Source organism: Aspergillus aculeatinus, assembly GCF_003184765.1.
Source record: "Aspergillus aculeatinus CBS 121060 unplaced genomic scaffold BO66scaffold_14, whole genome shotgun sequence".
Lineage (NCBI taxonomy): Eukaryota > Fungi > Ascomycota > Eurotiomycetes > Eurotiales > Aspergillaceae > Aspergillus > Aspergillus aculeatinus.
The window spans coordinates 104,394-116,922 of NW_020291483.1; the positions used below are offsets into that span (position 1 = coordinate 104,394).

Consider the following 12,529-nt stretch of genomic DNA (forward strand, 5'->3'; position numbering starts at 1 on the left):
GAATATTAGTACTTTTCTTAGAGAAGCTCCGCCTGGGACGCTTTCCAAACACTTATAGCGATGGCATCGTTCCTTACTACCGCTACTACTGTTCTATCCGCTGTTAATCATTTCTCTCGTTCTGTCTGGTTGTCCTTCTTCACTATTCTCCAGCCATGGTTGACAATCATAAATATTATACAACCAGTAAACTGTAAGTTTGGGATTAACGGCCTGATTATATATTTTAAAAACTAACAAGCAAAGTACTATTCTAAGAAGACCTGAGTTTCAGCGACTGAAGCTCCGCGGAGTGCTCTGCAGCATTCTTAGGGCGATTACTAGCCCAACAATAAAGAGCTTTGGCCATATTTCTCTTGTACGAACGTATTCAAAGCGACGTCCAGTTTGTCTGCTCAGACTTAGTTGATTTTCAATGCATAATTAAAGCCTTCTACTTATAGCTAGGCTATTTCGCATCACGTAGATGCAGGATCGTCGGTTTTGTGTATTCAGATATTTCTCTTAGACCCAATTATTAACGAATAGTAGTCTCGAATATCTGAACGGGATATTGATGTTCTATTGATTAAGACTAAAAAGCTATAAGTCAATATTAATCTTAAGTAGTAGATGTCTAGTAGCCGATTCGATTTTATTATTCTTAGCACATCGATTTTGGCTATTAATATTGCAAAAAAATATGATTAAAGATATAATATCTTATTGAAGTAGGCTTTGAAACTTATAATCTCCTTTCCGATAACTGTATTCGAATAAAGGGTTTTTTAAATAACGGAAAGTTCCGAGTATTTAGATTTTAGGAACCTTTTGCTGCTAGTAAGTCTTTCTTTTATAACCTTTCGATCGAAATTAGACGCTCCTGTTGCGCCAAATGGTTGTTATTCTTAGCTGTGAAAATCGAAAGGCGAAAATCCATCGCTTACGTAATCAACGGGCCAACCCATTGCTAAGAAGACCGAGTATCAAAGAAATTGACAACAAATAAATAGATCACTTTTCACCTGCTCCTGCTGCTGCTGCTGCTGCTGCTGCTCCTCCTCCTTCTCCTCCCCCAACAGCCTCCGCAGGGCCCGGCTCCCCATCCGCCGGAACCACCGGCTCCTCCGTCACCGGCCTCCGAGTCTCAACCACCTGGGCCTTCCGCGCCGCATTCTCCTGCAAGGCACGCATATAGCGATCTGACTCGGCGGCGAACTTGCACTTCTTCCGAATCGCCGCTCCATACCTATAAAACAGAAACGGCGCTGGCATGCACAACAGACTCAGAAACGCGGGGATGGAGGGGGCCCAGTGGATGCCCGCGCCGCTGTACATGTAGGGGGCGATGATGGGGAAGATGGCCCCGAAGATGGAGCGGAGGACGGTGTTGGCGGCCAGCACAGAGGCGGCGTAGATCGTGTAGGAGTCGATGAGGTAGTTCATGACTCCCAAATAGATCAGGATGACGCCGAAGCCGAAGGGGGCGGTGGCGATGATGCTGACGCTCCAGTGGATGGAAGGGGAGTCCGTCCAGGCGAACCAGAACTGGCTGATAGGGATGGCGAGGGCGCCGGGCATGCATTGCAGGAGGCGGGCCTCGGGGGGCGCGAAACCCGCGTGGCGGTCCTGGACCTTGATGAAGTGCAGGTTGGCGGGGATGGTGGCGCCGACGCCGACGATCATGCCTACCATGATCCCCAGGAAGGCGAGGCCGCCGACGCCCGGGTTCCAGCCGCGGATATCCTCGTAGACGATCGGGAAGGCCGAGAAGAACATGTAGAGCGTGCCGTAGACGATGGCGATGTACAGGGCGAAGAGGAGGACGATCGGCTCGCGGAAGAGCAGGACCCAGGGGCGCGAGAGCGTGGTCTTCAGCAGGCGCGGCAGCGCGACGGCGCCCTTGTCCAGCTCGATCTTGCTGCGGTAGACCCGGCCGGTGAGCTGGGAGAGGCGCCGGGCGCGGTGCCGCAGGAGGACGGGCGCGTAGGTCTCCGGGATGAAGACGGCCATCAGGACCCAGATCAGGGCCGCCAGTAGCGCGAGGAAACCCTCCACCCAGCGCCAGCCGGCGCTCATCCCCAGGAATCCGCCGATGATGGGGCCCAGGGCCGGGCCCAGGAAGGGGGCGGCCGCGTACAGACTTAGGGCTAGGCCGCGCTGCCGCGCCGTGAACATGTCCGAGATCGTGCCTCCCGCGTTGGTGAAGGGCGAGGACCCGAAGGATCCGGCGAAGAATCGCAGGATGCACAGTGTCCAGATGTTTTGCGCTCCGGCGCACCCGGCTGAGAATGCGGTCATGGCGAAGAAGCTGACCATAAAGGGGGTTTGGCGACCGAAGACCTCGCTGACCGGCGCCCAGAAGATCGGGCCGACCGCGAACCCCAGCACGAAGAGCGCCAGCCCGATGGTCGCGACTTCCGAGCTGACATGGAGATCTTCAACGATTTCCTTGATGCTGCCGCTGTAGGTGGAGGAGGTCAGGGCGACGGTCAGGGTGGAGAAGGCGACAATCAGAGTGATGGTGATCTTCCGCGCCGCGCTGAAGAGCAGTGGGTTGCGGCAGTCGTTGGGAATCCACGAGACCACATAGGGATCCTCCTCCGTGCCACTGCCGGGATATTCGAATTCGAGGATCTCTTCGTTGATGGCGCCTTGGTCGAGGAGCATGCGCCAATGGGGGATCCGGGTGCGATAGACCCCCTTGGGAAGGGTGCCTTTTTCGCGATGCTGTTCCAGATCCGCAATCATCTTAACTTTATTCCCTGCGGACTGTATTCTTGGAAAGTGGCGCAGAAATTCACGTCATGATAGCATGGCTTCAGACAATGCTACAGACCGGAAACCTATTTTCACTTGCGACGGACTGTCCGCATAGAGAGAGATTGTCTAAGCCACCTGAGGGGGTGGGTGAAAATAGTCGGGCGACTCATTGCTTTTATCGTGCTGATGGCAGTCTGACTCGGTGCAAAACAAGACGGCAGAAGAAGAAAAAAAAAGCACTACTAGGTAACGGAATGGGTCTCTGTGGACCCACAGCCCCTCCCAATGAATGCACGAGAATGATAGTTCTCCTGCAGCATGACTCGGCCAATTACGGAGTAGATGGCTGAGAAATAGACTATTGAGGTGTACGTGTGATGGATTGCAAGACCCTGCGCATCTTGCTGCAACCCATGTTTGTTCCTTAGATCCTATCGGCGCATATTTATGGGCAAAAATAGTCGGAGTGTTGTTGTACCGGGTATTCGGCACGGACTGGGGCTCGGGAGGGCAAAGACCCAAAGACCCAAAGACCCATCAGCCGTGGGGCCTCCTCCCGCTTACCGGGGGGCCGAAAACCTCGGCAAGGGTGGCTGATGGCGCGATCTGTGAGGGTGATGTGATGGGTGATAAGGGGTTCTGTTCAGGTCCACCTTTTATTGGAGGGATTGGCGTCAATCGTGACAAATCGAGTCAATGCGGGTTCCAGCCGAATCCTCAGCTGGCCTGCTGTGCTGAGATCGATGGCGGGAAAGGGGTTAAGATAAGCTTCCCTCCCGTCCGGTCAAGGGTGTCCCTGAAGTCTCACTCACAGTCTATACGTGGCCCTTTTATACATTCCGTCAGAATGACCGCAGTTTAAACCCCACTGATGTTATTCTGGAGGGGTCAAAGCTGCTAAAGCTGTCAAAGCTCCCTCTTTTCTTACTACTCATGTAGCCATCAAGGTCGCTTAGCCAAGATAACCATGGTCGAGCGTCAAACATGGCTCCGACACTCTGCAAAATATTGCTCAAGTCACTGCTAACATTTCATCCGATCGTATCTTGACCCAGCTACATCTCTCGAAAGAAGAAGATCTAGAACAAAGTGCCGTCCCCAGAGTTCAGGATGGGACTGGACTTAGTCTCCGGCCGCTTTTCCGCCGCGAGCTCCCGACCCGCTTTCCACGAGCCAGCCTCCAACATCTGAGGCAGCGTCAATTGAACATCTCCCAACTTCCCACTTCCCAGAATCCGCTTGTGCAGTTCGTCCAGCAAAGCCACCGTCATCGCTCGCCATTCGACAATCTCCCCATCTCCCACCGCGAAACACGGCAGCGCGGCCCCGGAGGTGCGCAGCCCGCGCTCCATCGCCTCTGGCTTGAGCGTCAAAACCCCCATGTCCACGAACAACCCTCCATTGCGATACTCGGGCAGGCCAGTTCCCAGCTCCGCATTCTTCCAGGTGATTTTCAGTATGCGCTCGAAGGGAACCTTGAGTGAGTAGGCCAGCCACTGCGTCAGCTTGTGGAAGGGCTGGATGGTGGCGGTCTCGGGGTCTGTCGCGGTGATCCGGGAGGATTCCGACAATACAGGCAGAGGCCATGCGTCGCCGATCGGGTGTCCGCGAACGCGGGTTCGGTCGGATGGCCAGATCGGGATCAAGGTCTGCTGCAGCACGGCCCAGAGTCGGGCGTAGTCGAGGTTCTCCGCGCCCGGGGAGAGGAGATGGTCTGCATTGGTCAGTGTACACCCGGGTCGACTACAAAGCATTGAGCTCACCAAGAAGCTGGCCAGGGCGACCGGACGGTCCGAATATCTCGGGGAGACTGGTTATTGACTGGCCCAATCTCTGTAGAATCTCCACGCGTGCACCAGCTCCAACGAGCGGATTGCTTTGACCATCAACCTGGAACCCCTTGGTCAATACATCCACCGTCAGGCCTCTCAGCGCCTCCCCTGTTCAACAACATCAGTCAGCCTCGCTAGGTGGAAAAGGAACGGTTGGAAGCCCACCATGCACGACATCCTTCCTCTCCGACCCCTGCTTGGCAAAGTCTCCGTTGAGGAACATATACAGTGAAGCGACCGCGATCCCCTCACTGCGGTTGTACACATTTCCGGTCTCCGGCTCGACGTATCGCCAGGTATCGCCCGCTCCGGCGTCCAGGAGCACGGAGACGAAGAACAGATCCAACAGACTGCGCACCTTCTCCTTGTCGTCATATCCGGCTTGCGTCCATCGCTCCAGAAGCTGCTGTAGTCGAGGCACCCCGCCGACTTCGAAGTGCTGCCAGCGACCGTGGGGAGGGATCTGATCGTATCGGTCGGGGCCGAAGTCGCGCTGTCAGACATATCGTGTTAGATTTTAGCTCCGTTGGGATTATGAGTAGGATGTCGCACCGTTATGATGCTGACAACATAGTCCACGGTCGCGTCCAAGCTGTCGGGGTGATAATCGTAGTGGTGGAGCTTTCCTTGTTCGGCGAGGCTCAGGACAACACGGGCGCGATCGCGGACAGCTTCGAGACCGAGAAGTTGCTGGATGCTGGAATCCATGGTGGCTTTTGAACTGCAGTATCTGTGGTAGGCTCTTTGAAGGGTGTTCTGCTCAAGTGTATCTGCTCGTAAAGAGTCAAGAAGTTGTGTTGGAGGCAGGAGTAGGAAGGAGGGGAAAGAAACAACAACTCAGAGCGGGGAAAGGCGCTTATCATCCCTGTTCCTCGGCTGATACCCTCTATCTTATCTGATAACCCCACGCGATACAGCCTGTATCGCCAGCGCGGTAGTATATCACAGCAACAGCATCGATACATTGCATGCTCGTCTGTAATCCTGGAGCCAAGGCATCAGTGAATCAATATAAGCACAGTTATCCGCCACTGGATCCGGACTACACATTTTCTTGGCATTCGATTCAACACTTGACATCCTTCCGAGTCACTTCTGCCTCACCATGACCGTCACCCTCCCTGCCAATGTGCACCACGTGCACAGCACCACCTTCACAGCCCTGCTCGAAAGCCTCCGCCAACGCGACCTCAAGCCCTCCGAAGTGCGCTCCCTGGTCCGTGAAATGACCACCGCTCTCTCCGAGTCCGTCCATCTCGACACCGCCGGCCCCGAAGAAACGGTAGCCGTGATCGTCGTCCTCCGTTCCGGGCTTGCCATGTTCGACGGCTTCATGGACAGCCTGCCCCAGAACCTCTCGACAGCAGTCTACCACCTGGGTATCTTCCGAGATCAGACGACGCTGCAGCCCGTGGAGTATTACAATAAACTGCCGCTCAAGCCGGCGCAGGTGAAACAGGCGGTGGTGCTGGATCCGTTGATCGCGACGGGTGGGACGGCGGCGGCGGTTGTTGCGATTTTGGAGTGAGTCTCATTCTTCTTTCCGTTTTTCGACATGGGTTGAGCTGTAAGAAGCCCCGTGATGCGGTCGCTAATGCAGTATCCGTAGGGAATGGGGCCTGGAGAAGGTAACTTTCCTGTCCATGCTCTCCACGCCGACGGGGTTGTCTCACGCAGCCGGGGTGTGGCCGGAGGGGAGTCGCTTCGTGGTAGGCGCAGTGGATCCGGGGGTGAATGCGAAGGGATATATCCAGCCTGGGGTAGGAGATATCGGGGATCGGCTGTTTGGGACGGTGTTCTGATCTTAAGTAGAGATAGTCAAGCAAGTAAAATTTACAAGACCAAGCGACCGATCACATTCAGTAACCAAGTATTTGACCTGGACTTTGCATTATACCAGCGAAAAATGTTCGACTCAAAAGACCCCCACCTAATGCGATGGATATACACCCTAAACCCATCCAACCATGCATGCAAGACATATCCGAATTCCAGCCTACGACCCCCCACAATGCATAGAAGAAACACCCAAAATCCAAAAGCCCACGGAAGAGATACTGCACTACCACAACCACAAAAACACCGATTGCCCCCTCCCACCTCGAAGCATACTCAGCACGTACCATAGTATCTATCCCCGAAGTCACCCAAGCCAGGGCTAATATAGCTACGACCAGTCAGTACTCCTGTTTCGAAGGACCCCTCCCATGGAAGCAGGAACACTCACTTCTGCGCCGTCAGATCCGCATCCACCGCGGCCGACACGATCTTCAAGGCGGGGAACCGGCCGGTGACGACCTCGAGCCCCTTCCGCGAGGAGACGACATTGACCAGCACGATCGACTCCTCCGGCACGCCATGCTCGGTCAGCGTCTCCACCGCCTTGATGACCGAGCCTCCGGTCGCGAGCATCGGCTCGAGAAGCAAGACCACTACACTCGCCTGGTTAGAACATCCTAAGCAACAAAGCAAGCCCGAAGACCAAGTGAACAGTCTCACGTACCATCATCGCGAATCCCCACCGGCAACTTCGAGTAATAACTCTTGGCGATACTCGTCTCCTCGTCGCGTTGGATCAGCAGCTTTCCGAAGCTCAGACGACCACTACACGCCCCCCCCTACAATCAGCCTCCCATCTACCTCCACCACACACAAACCGAAAGGATGCCCGGAAGTGACTTACGTCCACGTATCCCGCAAAACCTGCTCCATGCTCGCGCCGGCCCGGAGAATACTCACGCCACAGACCCCCTTCGTGAAGCGCAGGCCCTTGTACGTGGTATCCAGCGGCGTGGTGACGGTATACTCTTCCGCGGGGACGTGGTTCAGCGCTGAGATTGAGGGTACCCTCTCGCATTAGTTTCTTCGATTCCACCCGCCAGATGGAGAACACGTGACCATACCGGAAGAGATCAGACGGTGCACGACTTTCTCCACGGCGGAGACGAAGGCGCGGTCGTCGGTGTGCACGTCGCGGATGATGGTCATGAGGCTGAGCAGGGAGCGGTCCTGCTCGAGCACGGTGACGCGGTCCATTGGGGGGGTGGGAAGTGCCGAGGTGGTGCCGGCAGTTGGGGTGAACATTTGGTGGAGGCTTTAGAGTTTGGATGAATGAAATGTATTGGATTGGGTGTACGGTACTAAATGTGCCGGGTTTGCGGGGTGTTGGAGATGGGAGAGTTGGCGAAACTTCGTGGAAGGGAGGAGAGAAGAGGTTTAGCAGTGGAATACCCCGATTTATATCCAGGTTGGTGTAGCGGGGTACTTGGCTTGGTGGTGAGTGAAGAGGGGTACGTACAGTGCAGTGCTGTGAATGATGCGTGCGTGGGCGGAAGAAGGCGGAGAAGAAAATTCACACGGAGGGTGGCTTGGCACGCGACAGTCAACTGTGGTTGATAAGGCGGATCTAATCTTATCGCTGTCCTGGTTTCGACTGGGGCTTGTTTGCCAGGGGAGGAGGGTGAAGAGGGAGCTATCTTCTGTGGATGTCAAGGAGTAGCGGTTTTATACACACTTCATAAGTGTGTGCCATTGAAGGTGGGGGTTTTTCAGTCTCATCTATGTCTGTCGCATGACCTGAAGATCGGAAATCGGAACATCAGTTGTCGGCCATACAGCAATGGTCTCGATACGAAGGCACATCTATGGAACCAGAGTTTTACGTCCATGTCACCTTATTCGTGTCTGGCAGCATGATGCAGAGGTCGAGTCAAATTTTCATATCTCAAGTCAGTCCCAGGAGTGGGAGCTATGCCTACCTAGCCACTCGAGGCTACTAGCTCCGCCATCAAATGGATTGGTCGCCCTGTCTGTTTGTCAAGACTAGGATAAACCCAACGGTCGCATAGATCTGTGTACAGTATGAAAGACACTGCATGAATTCAGTATCCACCTATAGTGCCCCCTCTTAATTCCCATTACCCCAATCCACAAAGAGCAATGAGCTAAACCCACTGCAGACCTGCTTATCAGCGATCTCACACCAAGCGGGGAAATCCCTTATCGCGCAACTCCTCGGGGAATCCCGACCTGCCTTAAGAACTGATAAGCCGCCATGAACCCCAAGATCCAGAGATAATCAATCTATCGTTTATCTTCCCTCCCACTCCGCCTCAATCTCCCTCCCCGGTGAGCGGATAATACAAGCTGTACTGTCTGATATGCCGCGAATCTCGACCAAACCGTCGAATCGGGCGGCGCGGTTCGCCCCCTTCCCCTTGGGATCGCCCACTCCGAGCGACGATACGGTCGTCTCCAGCGAGCGGGCCTCCCGCCGCAGCTCAGACGTAGGTGGACTTGCTTCCGATGAGCCCTACACGGACAACACCCGATTGACGTTGGAGTTAGACCCGCTCGCGGAGAAGTAGCACGCGATCTAGTCATGTCGAGGACGCCACACCCCGTGGGGAGAGCTCGGAATTGGACAATGATGGTGACGGTGACGACGATGGGCCAGAGACTCCGGTCTCGCCGGCGCCTCCAACCGTGACGCATCTCTTCATCAACAACGAGCATGTCATGTCCAAGTCGCAGAGCTGGAGCAATGTACTGGATCCGGTAAGAGATTTTTTTCCCCTCGAAATTGTCCTGTTTCTGTATCTGTATTCGCTGACCCCAGTTCCAGGTCTCGCAAAGCTTACTATGTAGGGTGCCTGGGAGTACACTGCAGGAAGTCCAGAGCGCTGTTCAGGCGGCACAGGATGCTCAGCCCGCCTGGGCGGCGTTGGGGTTCCAGGTGCGGCGGGAGCGGCTGTTGAAACTGGTGGATGTCCTCAGGCAAATGTCGCCGGAAATAGTACGACTCCTTCCATCCAAGACTCAACACCGGAAAGAACACCAGGTAGCTAATTCAGACTGACCGTAGGTGACCTGTCTATCCCGTGAGGTGGGGAAAACTCTAGCCGACGCCGATGCCGAAGTCTTCCGTGGGCTGGACTGCATCCACGCGGCCTGCTCCGTCGGGCCCGAAATGGCGGGCATGTTTCTCGGAGGCGATGCCACCTTGCTGCAGACTTTCTACGAGCCGGTGGTCAGTGCTGACTTTTGACTGCATGGAACTGAAAACACAGTTAAGGTTGCAATGCTGATTCCAAACCCGCAGGGCGTCTGCGTCTCCATCACCCCGTTCAGCTTCCCGTTCATGATCCCCCTCTGGTCGTTGCCCTATGCTCTGATCACAGGCAACACGGTGGTGTTGAAGCCCTCCGAAAAGACCCCATCGACATCCGCCTTACTCGCCGAGGCCTTCCTCAAGACCGGCTTCCCGCCCGGGGTGTTCAACGTCCTGCACGGCGGCCCGTCGACCGTGCAGATGCTGATCCACCAGCCCGCCGTGCAGGCCATCAGCTTCGTCGGCTCGGAGCCCGCCGCGCGCCAGGTCCACGACCTTGCGCGCGCCGCCGGAAAACGCATCCAGGCCGAGTGCGGCGGCAAGAATCACGGCGTCATCCTCGAGGACGCCAACATGACCTCCACGCTCTTCGCCATTGCCGGCAGTGCCTTCGGGGCGGCCGGCCAGCGGTGTATGGCGCTCAGCGTGGCCGTCTTCGTGGGCAGCACGCGCGAGTGGATCCCCCGACTGGTCGAGCTGGCCGAGTCGATGGTCGTGGGCTGTGGGGGCGACCAGGAGTCCAAGATCGGGCCCCTGATCGACGAGGCGGCCGTCAAGCGGGTCGGCGGCGTCATCCAACGTGCGGTCCAGGAGCAAGCCCGCGTGCTTCTGGACGGTCGTCAGATCCAGGTTCCCGGTTATCCGGATGGCAACTTCATGGGGCCGACGATCCTGACTGAGGTGGAGACGTACATGGAGTGCTACCAGTCGGAGATCTTCGGGCCGGTGCTCATCTGTATGGAGGTCGAGACGCTGGAGGAAGCGATGGAGCTCATCAACCGGAATAAATGTGAGTTGACTGGCCACCTCAATGCCATCGAAGCCGGTGGGCTGATCCTGGTCGCGTAGATGGCAATGCATGTTCCATTTTTACCACCAGTGGTAAACATGCCAATACATTTCAGCGCGGCGTCAACGTTGGGCAGATTGGGGTCAACATCCCGTTGATAGGTATGCTGTTAGCTTTGCTCGCGTATGTTAGCATACTAAGCGACATATAGCCCCGTATGGTACTGCAGTTCGGACGAGCAACAAGGATTCGTTCCTCGGAGGTAGGGATCTTTCTTCCTCTCAATCCAGAGCGCGCGCACCGTGCTAACTACGTCAGATCGACACGCTCCTGGGAAAACCTACTGGCCATTCTTCACCACGACGAAGACTGTGTCATCGCGCTGGGAGCAGTAGAATAGTGGAGTTGCGGCTGAACGGTCAATTGTCGGGGAAAGTGACTTTGGTCACTTGATCATCAAGTGGACAGCAAAATAGCAGCAGGACGCTGAAGGAATATAGGCTGGAAGTGATCTAGTCTGGTAGGTGTAGTAGCACTACAGTGGCATATCGAGTCACCGAAGGAGCAGTCCGTACAGTCCGTACATGCACGGAGAATGCATTAGATGAGTTAAAAGGAACCCGAAAAGGAATGCCATCCGAGATGCCCCGAGGTGAGGCTGCATGCCGTGGCTGAGTCAGATTGTTCGACGACGTCATCTTTCCTTGTCCGCTCTGCCAAGACATCGTATTTAAACCCAGCCATCACCGCATTCCATCAACACAACCACTTCTCACCAATTCACAATCACAATTAACCAGTAAATCAACTCATGTGAGACGGCCTCTTCCCTCACAGCACCTCATCATGCCCACCCTCAACGAGGTCCGCCAGTCCAACGCGACCCTCTCCACCAGCCGGCCCGAGCTGATCGCCGTCTTCGTCGGCGGCACCAGCGGCATCGGCGAAGCAACCGCCAAGCAACTGGCCCAGTCCGTGAATCAGCCCACCATCCACGTCGTGGGCCGCAGCGCGGCATCGGGCTCGCGCGTCCTGGAGGAGCTCCGCGCCGCCAACCCCGACGGCAAGTTCCACTTCATCCAGGCCGACCTGTCCCTGCTGCGCAATGTCGACACCGCCTGCGAGCAGATCAAGGAGAAGGAGAAATCCATCGACCTGCTCTTCCTGTCGACGGGCCATCTAGCTATGTCCAAGAACGGTACTTCCCTACCCAAGCCCCCCTAGACAGCTCAAAATCTCCAATCTAAAACCCCCCTAGAAACCGAAGAAGGCCTAGACGACAACCACGTCCTACGCTACTACGGCCGCATGCGCTTCATCCACAACCTGCTACCCCTGCTGGAGAACTCCACCGGCGCGCCGCGAGTCGTATCCGTGCTGGCCGCAGGGCAGGAGGGCCACGTGGACGAGCACAACCTCGACCTGCGGCAAACGTGGTCCTTCCGCAAGGCGGCGACCTACGCGGCGACGCTCAACTCGCTGGCGCTCGAGCACCTGGCCGCGGCGCACCCGACGGTGGGCTTCGCGCACGTCTTCCCGGGGATCGTGCGCACCCCGCTCATGCAGTCCACCTTCGGGAACTGGGCCGGCGCCGTGCTGGGGGTGCTCTCGCGGCCGCTGTCCATGACGCCCGAGGAGAGCGGCCAGCGCAACCTGTTCATCGCCACCTCGGCGGCGTATCCGGCCGCCAAGCCCCGGGATGCGTCGGGGTACGTGGGGACGCCGTTGGCGGCGGGGCTGCGCACGGCGGTCGCGTCGACGGGGCAGGTCGGCGCGGGCTCGTATATCCTGAATTACGACGGGAAGAATGCGACCAAGGAGAAGTTGATGGCCGAGTATCGCGAGCGCGGGTTTGCGGGGAAGGTGTGGGAGCACACGGTGGAGACTTTCCGGCGGGTGTTGCAGAGGGACTGAGTCTGTTTCAATTGGTGTATAAGTAGGTGGCATGTAATGAGTAGTAGGTATCTCTTTTGGACGATGCAGTGTGTCATGCGACAAATCAAAATGTGCCTATAGGTGTATGCATCTCCACTAAATTGAAGGCGAACCACACGC

At 56.2% G+C, this 12,529-nt stretch overlaps 6 protein-coding genes across 6 annotated transcripts; 3 read left to right on the forward strand and 3 right to left on the reverse strand.

The window, feature by feature from the left end:
* Positions 1–922: 922 nt before the first annotated feature.
* Positions 923–2,763, reverse strand: BO66DRAFT_419182 (MFS transporter; the record flags this gene model as incomplete). The annotated part of the gene is made up of 2 exons (XM_025649793.1): positions 1,060–2,763; positions 923–949 (listed from the first exon to the last, which is right to left on the reverse strand). The coding sequence occupies exons 1-2, from the start codon at positions 2,728–2,730 to the stop codon at positions 923–925; spliced, it is 1,698 nt and encodes a 565-aa protein (XP_025505710.1). The 5' UTR covers positions 2,731–2,763.
* A 952-nt stretch (positions 2,764–3,715) lies between these two features.
* On the reverse strand, positions 3,716–5,371 carry BO66DRAFT_390392 (URC4/urg3 family protein). The gene is made up of 4 exons (XM_025646994.1): positions 5,127–5,371; positions 4,740–5,067; positions 4,506–4,682; positions 3,716–4,456 (listed from the first exon to the last, which is right to left on the reverse strand). The coding sequence occupies exons 1-4, from the start codon at positions 5,280–5,282 to the stop codon at positions 3,822–3,824; spliced, it is 1,296 nt and encodes a 431-aa protein (XP_025505711.1). The 5' UTR covers positions 5,283–5,371; the 3' UTR covers positions 3,716–3,821.
* Positions 5,372–5,679: 308 nt separating this feature from the next.
* Positions 5,680–6,376, forward strand: BO66DRAFT_370410 (uracil phosphoribosyltransferase; the record flags this gene model as incomplete). The annotated part of the gene is made up of 2 exons (XM_025645413.1): positions 5,680–6,098; positions 6,184–6,376. The coding sequence occupies 2 exons, from the start codon at positions 5,680–5,682 to the stop codon at positions 6,374–6,376; spliced, it is 612 nt and encodes a 203-aa protein (XP_025505712.1).
* Positions 6,377–6,453: 77 nt separating this feature from the next.
* On the reverse strand, positions 6,454–7,860 carry BO66DRAFT_390393 (uracil phosphoribosyltransferase). The gene is made up of 5 exons (XM_025646995.1): positions 7,478–7,860; positions 7,258–7,405; positions 7,078–7,178; positions 6,802–7,006; positions 6,454–6,741 (listed from the first exon to the last, which is right to left on the reverse strand). Exons 1-5 carry the CDS (start codon positions 7,656–7,658, stop codon positions 6,687–6,689), a joined length of 690 nt encoding a protein of 229 aa, XP_025505713.1. The 5' UTR covers positions 7,659–7,860; the 3' UTR covers positions 6,454–6,686.
* Positions 7,861–8,277: 417 nt separating this feature from the next.
* On the forward strand, positions 8,278–10,869 carry BO66DRAFT_469988 (methylmalonate-semialdehyde dehydrogenase; the record flags this gene model as incomplete). The annotated part of the gene is made up of 8 exons (XM_025652758.1): positions 8,278–8,860; positions 8,922–9,131; positions 9,199–9,369; positions 9,439–9,603; positions 9,676–10,474; positions 10,534–10,635; positions 10,686–10,736; positions 10,793–10,869. The coding sequence occupies exons 1-8, from the start codon at positions 8,735–8,737 to the stop codon at positions 10,867–10,869; spliced, it is 1,701 nt and encodes a 566-aa protein (XP_025505714.1). The 5' UTR covers positions 8,278–8,734.
* A 451-nt stretch (positions 10,870–11,320) lies between these two features.
* Positions 11,321–12,388, forward strand: BO66DRAFT_436765 (short-chain dehydrogenases/reductase; the record flags this gene model as incomplete). Its single annotated transcript, XM_025650943.1, has 2 exons — positions 11,321–11,672; positions 11,733–12,388. The coding sequence occupies 2 exons, from the start codon at positions 11,321–11,323 to the stop codon at positions 12,386–12,388; spliced, it is 1,008 nt and encodes a 335-aa protein (XP_025505715.1).
* Positions 12,389–12,529: the final 141 nt, after the last annotated feature.